Here is a 13838-nt window from a genome sequence, read left to right on the forward strand (position 1 = left end):
AAGTTAATGGGATCACCTCCCATTTCCAACTTAATCATTGTGCTAACTACAATATTTCCTAAGACATTTACTGCAACTTGCTCCGGTGCATAAATCGCTTCTTCTAGCGAGCTTCCGGTGAACTTCTGTCGATCATCCGATGAACCCTCGGTGATGCTCCTGCGGACTTTCGGCAAACTCCTAGACTTGCGACGATCCACTTGGCGAGTTCCGACGAGCTTCTTTGGCAAGCTCATGGACTTCTCGGATTTGTTCCCGCAGAACCTCCGACGACTATCCGAACTTCCGTCGAACTCTCGAACTCCCAACGTGATTATTGTCTTGATTCCGGCGCAACTCCTGCTGCATATCTTACTTTCATCGTAGTTAATCCTGCACACTTATCTCAACATATAGATTAGATAATAAATGACAATTGACTTCATAATCAAAATCCAAGATTCAACAGACAACACCAAAATTTTCAGACCTGTATGTAGCAAAAAACTCCCTCCATAGTGTAGCATGATAAGAAGCACCTGTGTCAATCACCCACTTAAGATCCTGACACACACAAGAAAAAATATCATCAGAAGGAGACAAAATCAAATAATCACCACCATGCATTGTAGTTGTGATATTATCTTTTGACTTTATAGACTCCACTTCTTTTTCCTTTTTCTTGCTCTTCTTAGGTTGCTTACATTCATTCTTGTAATGTCCTTTCTCACTATAGTTATAGCAAACAATATCTTTTCTTGATCTTGACTTTTCTACCCATGCGTGAACTACTTCTAGACTTTGGCTTCCTTTGTTCTCTAAGATAAGTGCCTGTGAATCATTTTAAGATATTACTGAACTCTTTTTTCTCAACTCCTCATTCAACAAACTGCTTGTTACTTGACTTATAGTGACAACACCATCTAGCATAGAATTACTGAGGGAAACCACCAATATCTCCCAACTTTCTGGTAATGAACTGAGAAGTAATAATGCCTACAACTCATCATCAAGAGACATTTTCATAGAGGATAACTGGTTAGTAATACTCTGCATTTCATTCAAATGCTCAGCAATAGAAGCACCCTCTCTATATTTTAGGTTCACAAGTTTTCTGATCAAAAAAACTTTGTTGCTAGTTATTTTTCTTTCATAGAAACTTTCAAACTTTTTCCAAAGAGAATATGTAGAAATTTCAGTAGAAACATGGTGAAAGACACTATCATCAAGCCACTGTCGAATAAACCCAACTATTTTTCGATCTAACCTCTTCCACTCATCATTTGTCATAGTTGTGGGTTTTGCACTATCCCCCTGCAAAGGTCCATACAAATCTTTGCAATATAAGAGATCTTCCATTCTTGATTTCCATATCATCCAATTGTTTCCATTTAAACTAATCATGCGAGAAACATTACTGGCCTCCATATTCAAATACAAAAATTAAATCATCAAAACCCTTGCTCTGATACCAGTTAATGGGGATATAAAGCGGAATAACCTTTGTATATGAACAAATACTAGTAGGCCATGATATGCAATGGAATTAAATGAAATCACAATCAAATAGAACACTAAGATATACGTGGAAAACCCCTCCAATGTGAAGGGTAAAAATCACGGGGCAAACTAGAGATAATCCACTATAAGAATAATGAATATATAAATCTCAATCTCTTGTCCTAAACCCTAGCAACAATCACAAGAGAACAATTGGGATACAAGGATCATGTCACTGTCCACGATATCTAAAACCTCCCCAAGTAATCACAGCAAGAGTCTACTGTAGATTTGATCTAACCTGATTGAGAATAGTCTCTCTACATTGTCCTTGTTTTCTTCCCTTTCTTTCTCTTGTTTTTCTGTCTTTTTCTTCTCCTCTTTGCTGCTGCGAAGATCACCACGTTGCTGCCCTTTTCTGCCCAAAAAATGCAGCCACCTCCGCGTCAAAACGCAGCCACCACACCCCCTTATATTGATCTAGGGTTAGGTTAAGAGGGGGTGTGGGCTGATAAAGCCCACATGGGTTGAATATAGGCTGTCAATCCAACAAGTGTCGCTGGGTCTAGGAAGAGGTAAAGATAATGGTTGTGTTTCTGAATGTGTTGCATCATCAATGGGGAAACTTGAGAAAAAGAAAGTCGAGAAGTAATTGAGGGAATAGGTAGTTGTTGAACTAGAGTAGCAGTAGAGTGTGGATCTTGAGGGTAAGAACTGGATGGTGTCTCATAGGAGGCTCGTCCGATAGGATCGGAGGTATACTCTAGTGATAAATATTTGTCGGAGTGACTTGCACGGTAGGAGACTCATGGTTTTAGAAAGGAAAGGTAGACTCCATAAAATAATGTGACGTGATACAAAAACTTTTTAGGTTTGAGGGTTGTAGCATCGGAAAGCATTATGTTTAAGAGAGTATTCTATGAAGACGCAAGGCTTAGATCTTGATATTATCTTATAGGAGGCATAGAGACGTAACCATGGATAACATAGATATTTGTAAAATAGTATTTCAAATAGGGACTAATATTATAGGACTGGAGTAAGCATACTATTAATAAGGTAGACTATAGTTTGAAAGATTGCTAACCAAAAGATTAGAGGCACGGAGGCCTAATATAGAAGTATGAGACCAGTTTCAATTATATGCCGATGTTTGCATTCGATAGAGTCAACTAGTTGAGGAGTGTGTGGGGGTGACTTGAGATATTGTATACCACAAGTTGAGAGATAGGATATCAGGGCTTGATATTCACCTCCACCAGCGTAAAACCTAAATTTGTCAACGAAAATGGTTAGAGCAGGGCCCCAAACATCGGTATAAATAATTTCAAATGGTTTAAGTAGGATATGAAGGATATACCAAAGGGTTGTCTATGACTTTTATTACTAAGACAAGCATCACAATGAGTTATAAAGTTATTTAATTTAAAAATAGGGAGATAATAACTAGAAAGTAATTTCTGTTGAATAAGGGATAAGGGATGACCAAGATGACGATGCCACACATCAATTGGAGCTACAACCGAAGAGTGAATAACGGGTTGCGTTATTTGTGGAGATGACGGTCATTCGTAAATGTTGTCTCTATTTTGGCCTTAGACTAAGGATGCCCCGGTGCTCAAATACTTAACAAGAAAAGAGTCAGGAAAGAATTCAATTAAAGTATTATTGTGTTTGTAAAATTAAGAAATAGAAATGAGATTTCATTTAATGTAAGGTGCACACAGAATATCATCGAGTGTAAAACTTATGGCATATGAATTAAGCATTATGGAACTAGTATAAGTAATAAAAAATTATTTACCTTCATCGATGATGACATCTTCATTTTCGTTATAGTTGTTGTGGATAGACAAGTTCTGAAAATTATAGATGACGTAATGAGAGGCACTAGAGTTCACAATCCAATTAGGTTGACTAGTAGTCGGAGTAGTCATGAGATTCGCCTGAGACCATTATGATGGAGTAGAGAGTCTGGGTCAAGACCGACAGACTTTTGCGGAGTGTCCAACTTTATTACACAATTGGGATATGACTCTTTGTTAGCTTGTGAGGTCAGGACGCCAAGGCTGATGGTTATTGGAGTTACCACCTTGATAAAAATGTTGATGATGTGGATAAAGGAGGGGTTTGTTTGGGACCCATAGGGTTGGGAGATATCTTGGCCAAATCTTGGTTAATGTTTTTATTATACTAGTTGCTCTTTCTCTTGGACTTTTGATTGACTTAAGCTGTGATGGTTGGTTCGGACAACTTATCCTTGCACTTCAAATACGTCTCGTAGTCACTCAACTTATCATAGAGTTCTTTGAATGACATTAGTGAGTTGTGTGCCTGAATTGCGGCTACTAATTCCTTGTACTCATCTCATAGGCTATTAAGAGTATGGATTATGACTTCTTCGTTACAGAAGGAATGACCTAGCAAAGCCAAGTCATCGATGATAACTTTGATATTTTGTAGTTAATCAGCAATGGTACTTCCCTCTTATTTTATTTTCATTAGACTATGTAGAAGATTGAGCATGCGAGTACGCGAACGATTTATCAAGGTTGTTTATAGCTTGTACCATACTTCTATAGTAGTCGCATATGAAGATATCAATGGGGCAACGAATCCAGCAATTGAGGCTTGAATAGTGGGTTCTTTGAAGATGTTGATCATTGTTGATAGACAACTAAGAGAGCCATCGATGTAGCCTAGTAAATCATATCTAAATAAGAGATTAGAAAACTGGACTCATCAAGATGCATAGTTGCTACTTTTTGATAACTTGAAAGGGATTAGTGTGGCAGCAATGATGGAGATAAGTCCTGTATGTGGAGAAGCACTATAACTCTCTGTAGAAATAGTAACTGGAATGTCAGAAGTAGATGATGAAGATATTACGAGGATGTGTAATGATCCGAGGGCTCAAGATGAGAGTTTACGATAGAACAATAAAGAATTGATTCCTGTACTAGTTTGATTTGATTGTGCCATAGGAGGGATACAGAGCAAAGTTGTAACTCTCCTTTTTGTAAATTTTGCAACGAAGAATCTTTGCCAAAGAAGGGGTTCGGGCAAGCAATTGTCGATGGGTTGAAGATGTGGCCTGTGATCAGAGAATCACAACCACTGGAGGAGGAGAAGCAGCACTTGTGAACGCAACAGTAAAAGCACCATGGTGGCATAGATCCGGGAAGGGGTCACCTTGCACATGAACACAAGTTGTCAGTCGTCAAACACTCGCTTGGGAGAGAAGAGGAGAAACAGGGGAAATATAATCTAGGGGAGGAGCCTTCGGTAGTGGAAGTGTTTGGTTGTAGTCTACCACAACGATTACTGCAATCTGTGAGAGATCTATAGTTCTTGTCACAGATCTGTGAGAGATCTGCAGTTCGTATCGTAGATCTATAAGAGATCTGTAGTTTTTGCCGCAAATCTGTGAGAGATCTGCAGGTCTGGGATGGTATAGTGTTGCAACTATGACTTTAGGGAATCACAGTGAGGAGAGTCAATAGCAACAGGAAGAAGAAGAGAGCGGCCCACGATTAATAGATCGCAGCCGCTAAAGGAAGAAGGTGCAGATCTGTTGGGAAGGGTTTCTCGCCAATAAAGAGGAGAGACAGCCGCTTCTGCAGATCAGTGCTAAGAAGGGCTTCTACTGTAGTACTAGGTAGCACAATGGTCGGTGGCAGAGTTCAGAGAGCAATGATAGAGGCTGTGCAAGGTGGAGTAAGACACGACAGAGCTACACTCACCTAGGTGCAATTTCGCCCAAGGCCATGCATAGGGCACCGTTGTAGTGCAAACTGGGCCCAGCGAATGTTTAGCAAGGATGGTTGCCTCCTAGCACACGACGGTAGTGATCGGGAATCAGTGGCGAATGTGACTCGGTTGGCGTGGGTGATGACCCTTTAGAGAGGCGAGGCTGATGAGGCTAAAGAGGGATGGGAGCAGCCCAGCGAGATGTGGCGAAGGAAGCTATGTTAAGGAAGAACAAAGAGCAGCTTGGATGAAGCCTATGAAGTCGAGCGCCATGAGCAGCAAGTTGCCTTGATGCGACGGATCCGTCAAGGGTGGCACAGGTTATGGATGGACTACTGAGTTGTGGTCGGTCGGGTGGCAACAGGGGTAGGATGCATCCAGTGGCAAACTTTGGAGATGCGAAGAAGCGTCGTAGTCGCTGTTGGTTAGCCGTTGTCATCTTAGATCAATGTCGTCGAAGGTGAGCCAAGGTAGAGGAAGAAGACTAGGGAGATGCGTGCGCGACTCACCAAGCACTTCTACCATTTATACTCGGGCATGAATTGCATGGCTCGATGAGGAGATGTCATGCTCTGTGTGAACTATGACGTCTTCAAGCGAGAAATCGATCATAGTGAGGAGATGTCGCACTTTTGCAGGTATGACAATGGATGGCAGGGCTCGGTGAGAAGCGATTATTATCGTCGGATAGTGAGAAGAGAGATTGCTCTAGGCAAAAGGCTTTGATACCATGATAGAATATATGTTTTTCATTGAAGTTTATTGATATGTTCTTCCTATTTATACAAGGAAGGATTTTTCTTAATAAAGCAGTGAGATTTCCTCGTGCAGTCGGAGAAATTTTATCTGCTATCACCAATGTCATTCGAGTAGATCCTTTCAATGAACAACTTTGATCTTCAACTGTAAAACATTCGTTATAAGCTCAACAAAAATGTAACATAAAACATTTAATGGAGAGGACTAAGTCTAGAGAGGAAGATCATCACATTTCATATTCCAAAAACATGGGAAGTAGTAAAGCAAACGCAAGGCACGAAAGCAACACCACTCGCTCAACACCACTCGAGCGGGATGGCTGCCCAAGCCTATACGCGAACGATCCGGTCCTCCAATACTCCGCCTCCTCCCCCTTCCACCCGTCGTCATCAAAGTTCTCAGCATAGCTGTCGGAGTCGTTGCTGGCCGTACGCGGCGCCCTCACCCTGGTCATCAGGCCAGCCCAGGTGACCCTCCACGCGTGCATCGTTGTCCACCGGCGTCGACGGACTTAGAGCCCCGCGGCCTTCACAACCCCGCGTTTCACCATCACCCATGCTGTGGACGGAGATCCGCTTCTCGTGAGCCTGTTCTCCTGCTGGTTCCGGTATAAGAAGCCCAATGATCGGTGCCAGTGGTTCCCTCCTCTTCTTTTTCTTATCGATACATGGGAAGAGAGAGAATGACAGATTGGCAAGAGAGGCATCTCAAAGCCACCGTTGAAGGGACTCGGCAGGGCTTCTTGACAACCATAAATCGACCAACCCTGCATCCAGCAGTCCGCCTCATGTTGTTGAAACACTCAACAACGTTAAGTGGGCTCCAGGGCCACTGGGCCCACTTTGTCGCACTTCGTAGTCTACAAGTTACGTGGTCAGTATACAGCCCATGTCAACCATGCAACTTAACATGGTTGGGCAGTCATATGCAAGACTTGTAGCAAAGAGAGAACAACATTGATGGACATCTATACCCCCCGTTGCGATCCCTTCACCGCTTTTTATATCCGATGTAGTCAGTCGTTCATAGTGAAACGAACGGTCGCCTCGTTAAACCCTTGGCTTCAAAACCCTAATATGACGGCCGTCTCACTCCTACGCCGATCCCTCCGCCTTCACCTGTCCCCCGCTCTCTTCCGCCGCCACGGCCGCTCTCTCTTTACGTCCTCCCCCCTCGCCGCTTCCTCTGCTCTCTCGCTTTCTCCGACCCATGGAGCGATTCCGCGGGGCCTTAGGCCGCCATCCTCTCTTCTCTTTCCTCGTTTTGCTTCCTCCAACATCTCTGGTGACGAGAACCTCAAGCGGGTGATAGATTCCGAGATCCAGTGCGCACGGGAGTTGGACAACCATGGCCAGGTAACCTTGACGTTAGCTTGTGTCTTTTCCCCCTCTTTGGTTCCGATCCTTTTCTACAGAGATGAGATTAACTAACGATTTGGGTCGACGGATTCCTGGAGTCGTCTAATTCTTTTTCTTCTTTGCCCTTTCTTTGCGAAGAATATTTGAATTGCTTGCAAATTATTGATTGTTTTCTACTTCTTTATTTTCATGATCCGATTCTGCACTCCGTTTGTTTTCTTTATTCAGAAATCGATGATGAAGCTAAAATTGAGATTTTGTTCAGCAAGATTCTGTTGAACTTTATCTTGTAAAACTTGTTTCTTCATAAAGAATTTGATTGCAGCAAAGGGGTCATCTGATAGTTGATATAAGAGATTTCAGTAGGATTTATTAACTAGACATAAGATCATGGGGAGATGTTTATTAGCTTATGCATATTCTTAGAGATAGTAGCAGTATAGGTGAGCTGGTAATCAAACTGTCTACGGTAGGTGCTATTGTCCAATTTTCCTTCATGTGTTTTGCTCAAACTCTGTTTGGTACATTTTAAAACTAAGTTCTAGTTTCTTATTAGGATTGATTGGATCTGGTTTTCAACATTATTTATAGTTAGTAGTTAGTGGCCATCTTTTTGTACTAATTTTAGTGAAATTGATTGATGTACTACTTTTAGTTATTCAACAAGTAGTCACTTACCTTTTGTGATTGACTATTCAATTGCTGACTTGTTGTTTTGCTTGATTTGTACCCTTTAATAAAATGCTTATTTGCTTTGTTTAGGAAGTGGATGTCCCGGAGAACTTCCCTTTTGAGATTATTGATAGTCCCGGTGATCAGGCAGTCTTCCTCAAACGAGAGTTTGCTGGTGAGAACATCCAAGTCACGGTCTTGATGAATTTTGATGAGCAGAATGACATGGAGGAGAATGATGAAGATGATGGGGATGATGAGAGTAATGAAAGTTCCATGGAGCCAAGCGTATCTTTGGTTGTAACAATTGAGAAAGGGGAGAGTTCTTTGTTAGAGTTTTGTTGCAACCTCAACGCTCATGAACTTGAAATTGAGAGCATGGTCATCAAGAAACGTGATGACCCTGATGACCAAGGAGCATATCAAGGCCCTGAGTTTTCGTAAGTTTTGTTCCTTTATGCTCTTTGTATTTGTTATATATCGCATATTCTTAGGGAGATGGTCTTGACCATTGACTGAATTTCTGCCATCAGCACAAAAATAAAACATGTTTTGTATGATTATAATCTTGACTTTTGATTGAGTTTTTCCATTCGGCACTATGTATGTGAATAATCTATTAAGAAGACTTTTGACTGAATTTTAACATTCAGCACAATGTAGAGCATTTTCTTGAATCTGTCTGAGGAGCAGTGATTGAAGAGGACCTCTATGAACTAAGGAAAATAACTTAGGTTCCTCAATTGTAGAACTAAATAGTTTTAATATTGCGGGATACTGAAACACAATGTGCCGTAATGCTTTTTTTGGAAATCCAGAAATGCAGAATTTGAAATTTTTTTTTGAGGCATTATTATATGATAAATTCATATCTGTTCATGTAAGATGGTTTGAATAGTTGAATTTTGCCGTTTGCTTCCAAGATTTGCAATGTAGAATTGCCTTTATCAGTAACAATTCATGAATTATTAGATCCTTGTGGTAAACGCAGGGAAGTATATGTTAGTGTTGCTCTAAAGGTGCTCTATTGCAGGAAAGTCCATGTCGCATCCCCAATTGCTGGGATTTACCATTCGTTGTTTCCTTTTTGGAATATCAATAGAAAATGATGCCCTGATATTCGACCTCTGTGGCTGCAGGGATTTGGATGAGAACCTACAGAAGGCTCTGTACAAATACCTTGAAGTTAGAGGTATCAAGAGCTCCCTGTTTGATTTCTTGCATGAGTACATGTTGGCCAAGGATGAAAGAGAATATTTGACGTGGTTAAAGAACATGAAAGAATTCGTCGCCAAGTGAGACATCTTACTATAGGGGAGATATGCGACTTATGCCTATCATTTAAAGCGGCTGTTTTCAATTGTTTTCCTTTTTTCTCCACAACATTTTGATTAGTCCGGGAGGGGTTTCGAGGAATTTACGTCGCCTTTTGGATTCTCACTTTCTTATGAATTTACAATAATTGAGAGTTAAAAATGACAGAAGATTGCTACTGTAGTGTGTCCTCCATGGTTAGTCAATTATGGTATTTGATCCAAGTTCAATTGGTACATGACATTGTCTGTTTTGTTTCAATCTTTATGGAGGATTGAGGATTGAGGACGTAACGTAATGAATCAATTTAAAAATGGATTGCGTGGTTATCCTTTGAATCTGTTTCTTGCTATATCGTCTGTTAATCTGATCATATGTAAACACAAACTCTGCTTCGACCTATTTACTCTCAGTGGAGATGGATGATTGCTTTATACAGTTACTAGTAATATGAGTTCCATTCCCGTTGTGGCAGAATTGGCACATAAAAACCGTTCTTTTATTCTTCTATTGTTCAATCAGGTAGATGATAAGTTTATTGTAATGACTAAAATATCATAATAAGTTAATTTTGATGATGTTGTTCTTAAACTATTATAAATATCAATTTGAATTAAAATATAATATATCAAATAATTTTTTTATTTCATTCGATTCATTGATGGTGTTTTCAAGTAAATTTTATAAGATTTTTATTATGACGGTCAAAACATTTTAATAGGTCAAAATATCGTAATAGGTGAAAAGATTTATCAAATTACGAGCATTGTTTAGAAAAAATAAAATAAAATGAGGGTATTGATTCAAAAATACCTAAAATCTCTTTTTTCTAATAGGATAATAATAATGCTTTTGACGCTTTCATCAAAACACTGTAAATCAATTCAAAAACATAAAACATGGCAAATTAATTCAATATTCAATAGAAATTAACTCATATATTAAAATAATTTTAAATAATTATCTTTATTAGATAAATCGATTCAACATGACAAATTAAATCAATACTCAATAGAGATTAACTTATATATATAAAAATATGATTTTAAATATTTATCCTTATTCGATTATTAATAAAAATAACAAAATATGAAGATATTTTAAATAAGGTTATGATGTTTTTAAAAATATTATAGTCTATTTAAAAATATTAAAAAAATTAAAGTTGTTCATTCTATCGATCGATCAATCGTCTACCAAAAAGGACTGATGTTTGTCCAATCTTATCAACGATATTTTGGAGAATATAAAAAAAAATCAATTAAAAATATAATAAAGAATATCTCTTAAGAAAAGTTCAAAAAGAATGGTTTTTTTTTTTATTTGACTAATTAAATTTAAAGCATCGTTTCTCTGTCACAGAATATTTAATACTGCACTTGAAACAAGTAAGAGCAGTACACCGTGTGTCGTCAATGTTTAAACATCAGCTCAAACACTGCCGGTTCGGTGGATGTGGATAGCTCTCATCGTGTTGTAAACAATCGATGAGATATAGATTTGACACTACTTTGTCTTCATCCCGCCCATCCATCGGTCCAAGTTCGTGTTCACGCGCTACTACGTCTTTTCTTCCGCCATACAGCCACGATCACATTACCCTCACCCTTGACCGATAAGACAATGACCGCTAGACTATCTAACCCTTTATAACTAGATAAAATATATAATAAAATTAATTAAATTTTAATAATATATATTAATTAATTAAAAAAAATTATATTATAATAAAATTTCTCACTCAACCTTCCTAATCTATTAATCTAAATAGTCCTGTGAAAAGATAGAAAAAAAATAAAAAAGAATGTCTAGTTTTTTTTACATATTCATAGTAGTTTTTGGATAAAGGGACAATAACTTTATAAATCACACAGAGATCTTTTTCAAATGGCATCGAAAGATACGCATCATAAATCCGATCTAATGTTATTTGATTTCAATTCTAGCATAATTTTTTTTTTGCATTATAAATAATATATCATAGATTTTATGCTTACAATTGGCATCAAAGCTTAGGTTTTTGAGATCAAATACGTTAGATTTGTTATTTTTATTTACAATGATTCATATATTTTATTAATCTAAATTCTTATATACTCTGTCTTATCCGCGGGCAATGTTAGATTTTTCATAACGCGATCTTCGATGATCACGAAGTAGCAATGGTCGTTGTGTAGCACCGCTGTTGACCTCGCTTCGTACGATCGATAGATCTACTGGTGGCAGTGGTTACACCGAGCAACGTGTGTGTCGTAGCAGCAGCAGCAGCAGCCACTAGGCGACGAACCATACGCTGCAATTGACCACGCATTGCAACGGCCACACTAGTGACAATCGCGAACTAAATGCTAGGCCGATCGCGCAAGCGACGACCACGTGCAGGCAATAGTTGTGCACAAGCGCTCATGCAATCGCATAGGCGGTAGTGCGCACATGCGACGATCACATAGCGGGGGCCATGCACTGGCAGAAGCCGCATCTAAGCGATGACAACGTGCGTGCAATAACTACGCCCAACGGCAATCGCACAGTCAATAGCCGCTCGCAAGCAACGGGCGCACAGGCGACGATGGCAGCACATGTAGTAGATTAGGGTTTTTATCAAATTATAACTTTGCCCTTCTATATTTTATTAATACATTTTAGTATTTGATAATTCCACCTATTAAAAATGTCATAATTATCGCTTATATCCTGTTAATAAAATTATAGTTTTGCCCTTATGAAATTAAAAATTTATAATTTATATCCTCAATTATTGATTAATATATAATTTAATTATATTTGATCATGACTATATTTTGACTAGTTATTAATTGAATTTAGTTTTGATCAAATTTAGAAAGGATTAATTTTTTATTTTGATCGACCTGTTTAATTGGGTTGATATTTAGCCCAATTATGGGCTTGCTCAAATTAAATAAAATTGATTGGTTTAATTTAATATTTTATAAAAATATAAATTATAGTTTTCTTTTATAGTTTTCTCATATAACTTATTGATTATATTTTACATATGGTAAAAAAATCTAATTATTATTCTTAGATAGTTCTTTGGTTATTCACATGTATATATTTAAAATTATGAAATAATATTTATCTTTCATATAAAAACATGATTTATATGTTATCATGATTATAATTATTATATAAGTTTTTCTTTTGTTGATTAATGTTCAATAGTTATTATGATTGTTAATTTATTATTGAACTGCATAAATTAAATTAAAAAAAATATTAAATATTATTTATAACTCATCTCTCTAAGTTTTATCCGACTAGTAGCTACTAAAGTGGTTTGGAATAATAGGTTTTTGGGATATAAATTACAATAAAAGTCTTATCATTTATAGGATATTTTAAATTATATTTTATATTATTGTATTGATATTGTAGTCACTAAAGTGACATAGATCAATGGCTTATAAAATTATATTAAGGAACTAGTCCTAAATGATATTAAGGAAATAATATTCATAATGACATGTATAATTAGGAGATTTAGAGAATCTCAAACGAGAATTTACTTCAAATAATTATGTGATATAGTAAGATAATACTATTTTAAATATTCTTGCAGTTTAGGGTTATATACCTAAAGGTAGTAGTATTTGTTAGGATCAAGAGCACTAAGAGGGGGGGGGGTGAATTAGTGCAGCGGAAATCTTACAGCGATTTAAAAACCAAAAGCTGCGTTCGTTCAATAAAAACTATTATGATGCAAAAGCTAATTCTCAGTTTGTATCTAAGTGCAGTTTGCGTCTAAGCGCAGATTGCGTCTAAGCGCAGTTTGCGTCTAAGCGCAGTTTGCGTCTGAACACAGTTTGCGTCTGAACACAGTTTGCGTCTAAGCGCAGTTTTGCGTCTAAGCGCAGTTTACGTCTAAACTCAGATTTACGTCTAAACGCAGTTTTACGTCTAAACGTAGATTTACGTCTAAACGTAGTTTTACGTCTAAACGCAGATTTACGTCTAAACTCAGATTTACGTCTAAATGTAGTTTTGCGTTTAAAAGCAGTTTTGAACCTGGAAAAGCGTTTTACGTAGAAAGCAATTTGCAGTTATAAATGGAGTCCGAATGTAAGCGTAAACTGCAGTGTGAAGATCGTACGAAAACACGATTTACGTTTGAATGCAGATTCTGAAAGAACAGCACTTAGAACTTGTTCGTGAAAGCGCAGAGAGCAGTAGTAATGGAGGAGGTTTGCAGTAATGATAAAGTGCTCAAAAATAAACGCAAACCAGAGATTTAGAGTGGTTCGGTCAGCCTTGACCTACTCCACTTTTGGCTTCCTCCACCGACGAGGTTGCCGACGTCAACTAGCTGCCTTCCTTCAATGGGCGAAGGCTAACTGCCCTTTTACAGTTTCTCTCCTTTTGACAGGCTCAGGAGACAACCTTTACAGATCCTTTCTCTCCTCTCTTTACAACTCAAGACTTGAAGAACAGAAGGAGGAGAACTTTAGGACTTTACACAAATTTGAGCTCTTAGAATCACTGAAAAGA

General features: G+C 38.0%; 1 protein-coding gene across 1 annotated transcript; it reads left to right on the forward strand.

Moving 5' to 3' along the window:
* The first annotated feature begins 7007 nt into the window (after window positions 1–7007).
* LOC135628678 (uncharacterized protein At2g39795, mitochondrial-like) lies at window positions 7008–9670 on the forward strand. Its single transcript, XM_065135490.1, has 3 exons — window positions 7008–7343; window positions 8109–8458; window positions 9158–9670. The coding sequence occupies exons 1-3, from the start codon at window positions 7065–7067 to the stop codon at window positions 9315–9317; spliced, it is 789 nt and encodes a 262-aa protein (XP_064991562.1). The 5' UTR covers window positions 7008–7064; the 3' UTR covers window positions 9318–9670.
* The last annotated feature ends 4168 nt before the right edge of the window (window positions 9671–13838 follow it).

The sequence above is a fragment of the Musa acuminata genome, chromosome BXJ3-1, assembly GCF_036884655.1.
Source record: "Musa acuminata AAA Group cultivar baxijiao chromosome BXJ3-1, Cavendish_Baxijiao_AAA, whole genome shotgun sequence".
Taxonomy (NCBI): domain Eukaryota; kingdom Viridiplantae; phylum Streptophyta; class Magnoliopsida; order Zingiberales; family Musaceae; genus Musa; species Musa acuminata.

Coding starts and splice junctions, on each gene's coding strand:
- LOC135628678 (XM_065135490.1), top strand. CDS start 7,065: ATGACGGCCGTCTCACTCCTACGCCGATCCCTCCGCCTTCACCTGTCC. Junction 7,344..8,108: donor AGTTGGACAACCATGGCCAG/GTAACCTTGACG, acceptor TGCTTTGTTTAG/GAAGTGGATGTCCCGGAGAA. Junction 8,459..9,157: donor TATCAAGGCCCTGAGTTTTC/GTAAGTTTTGTT, acceptor CTGTGGCTGCAG/GGATTTGGATGAGAACCTAC.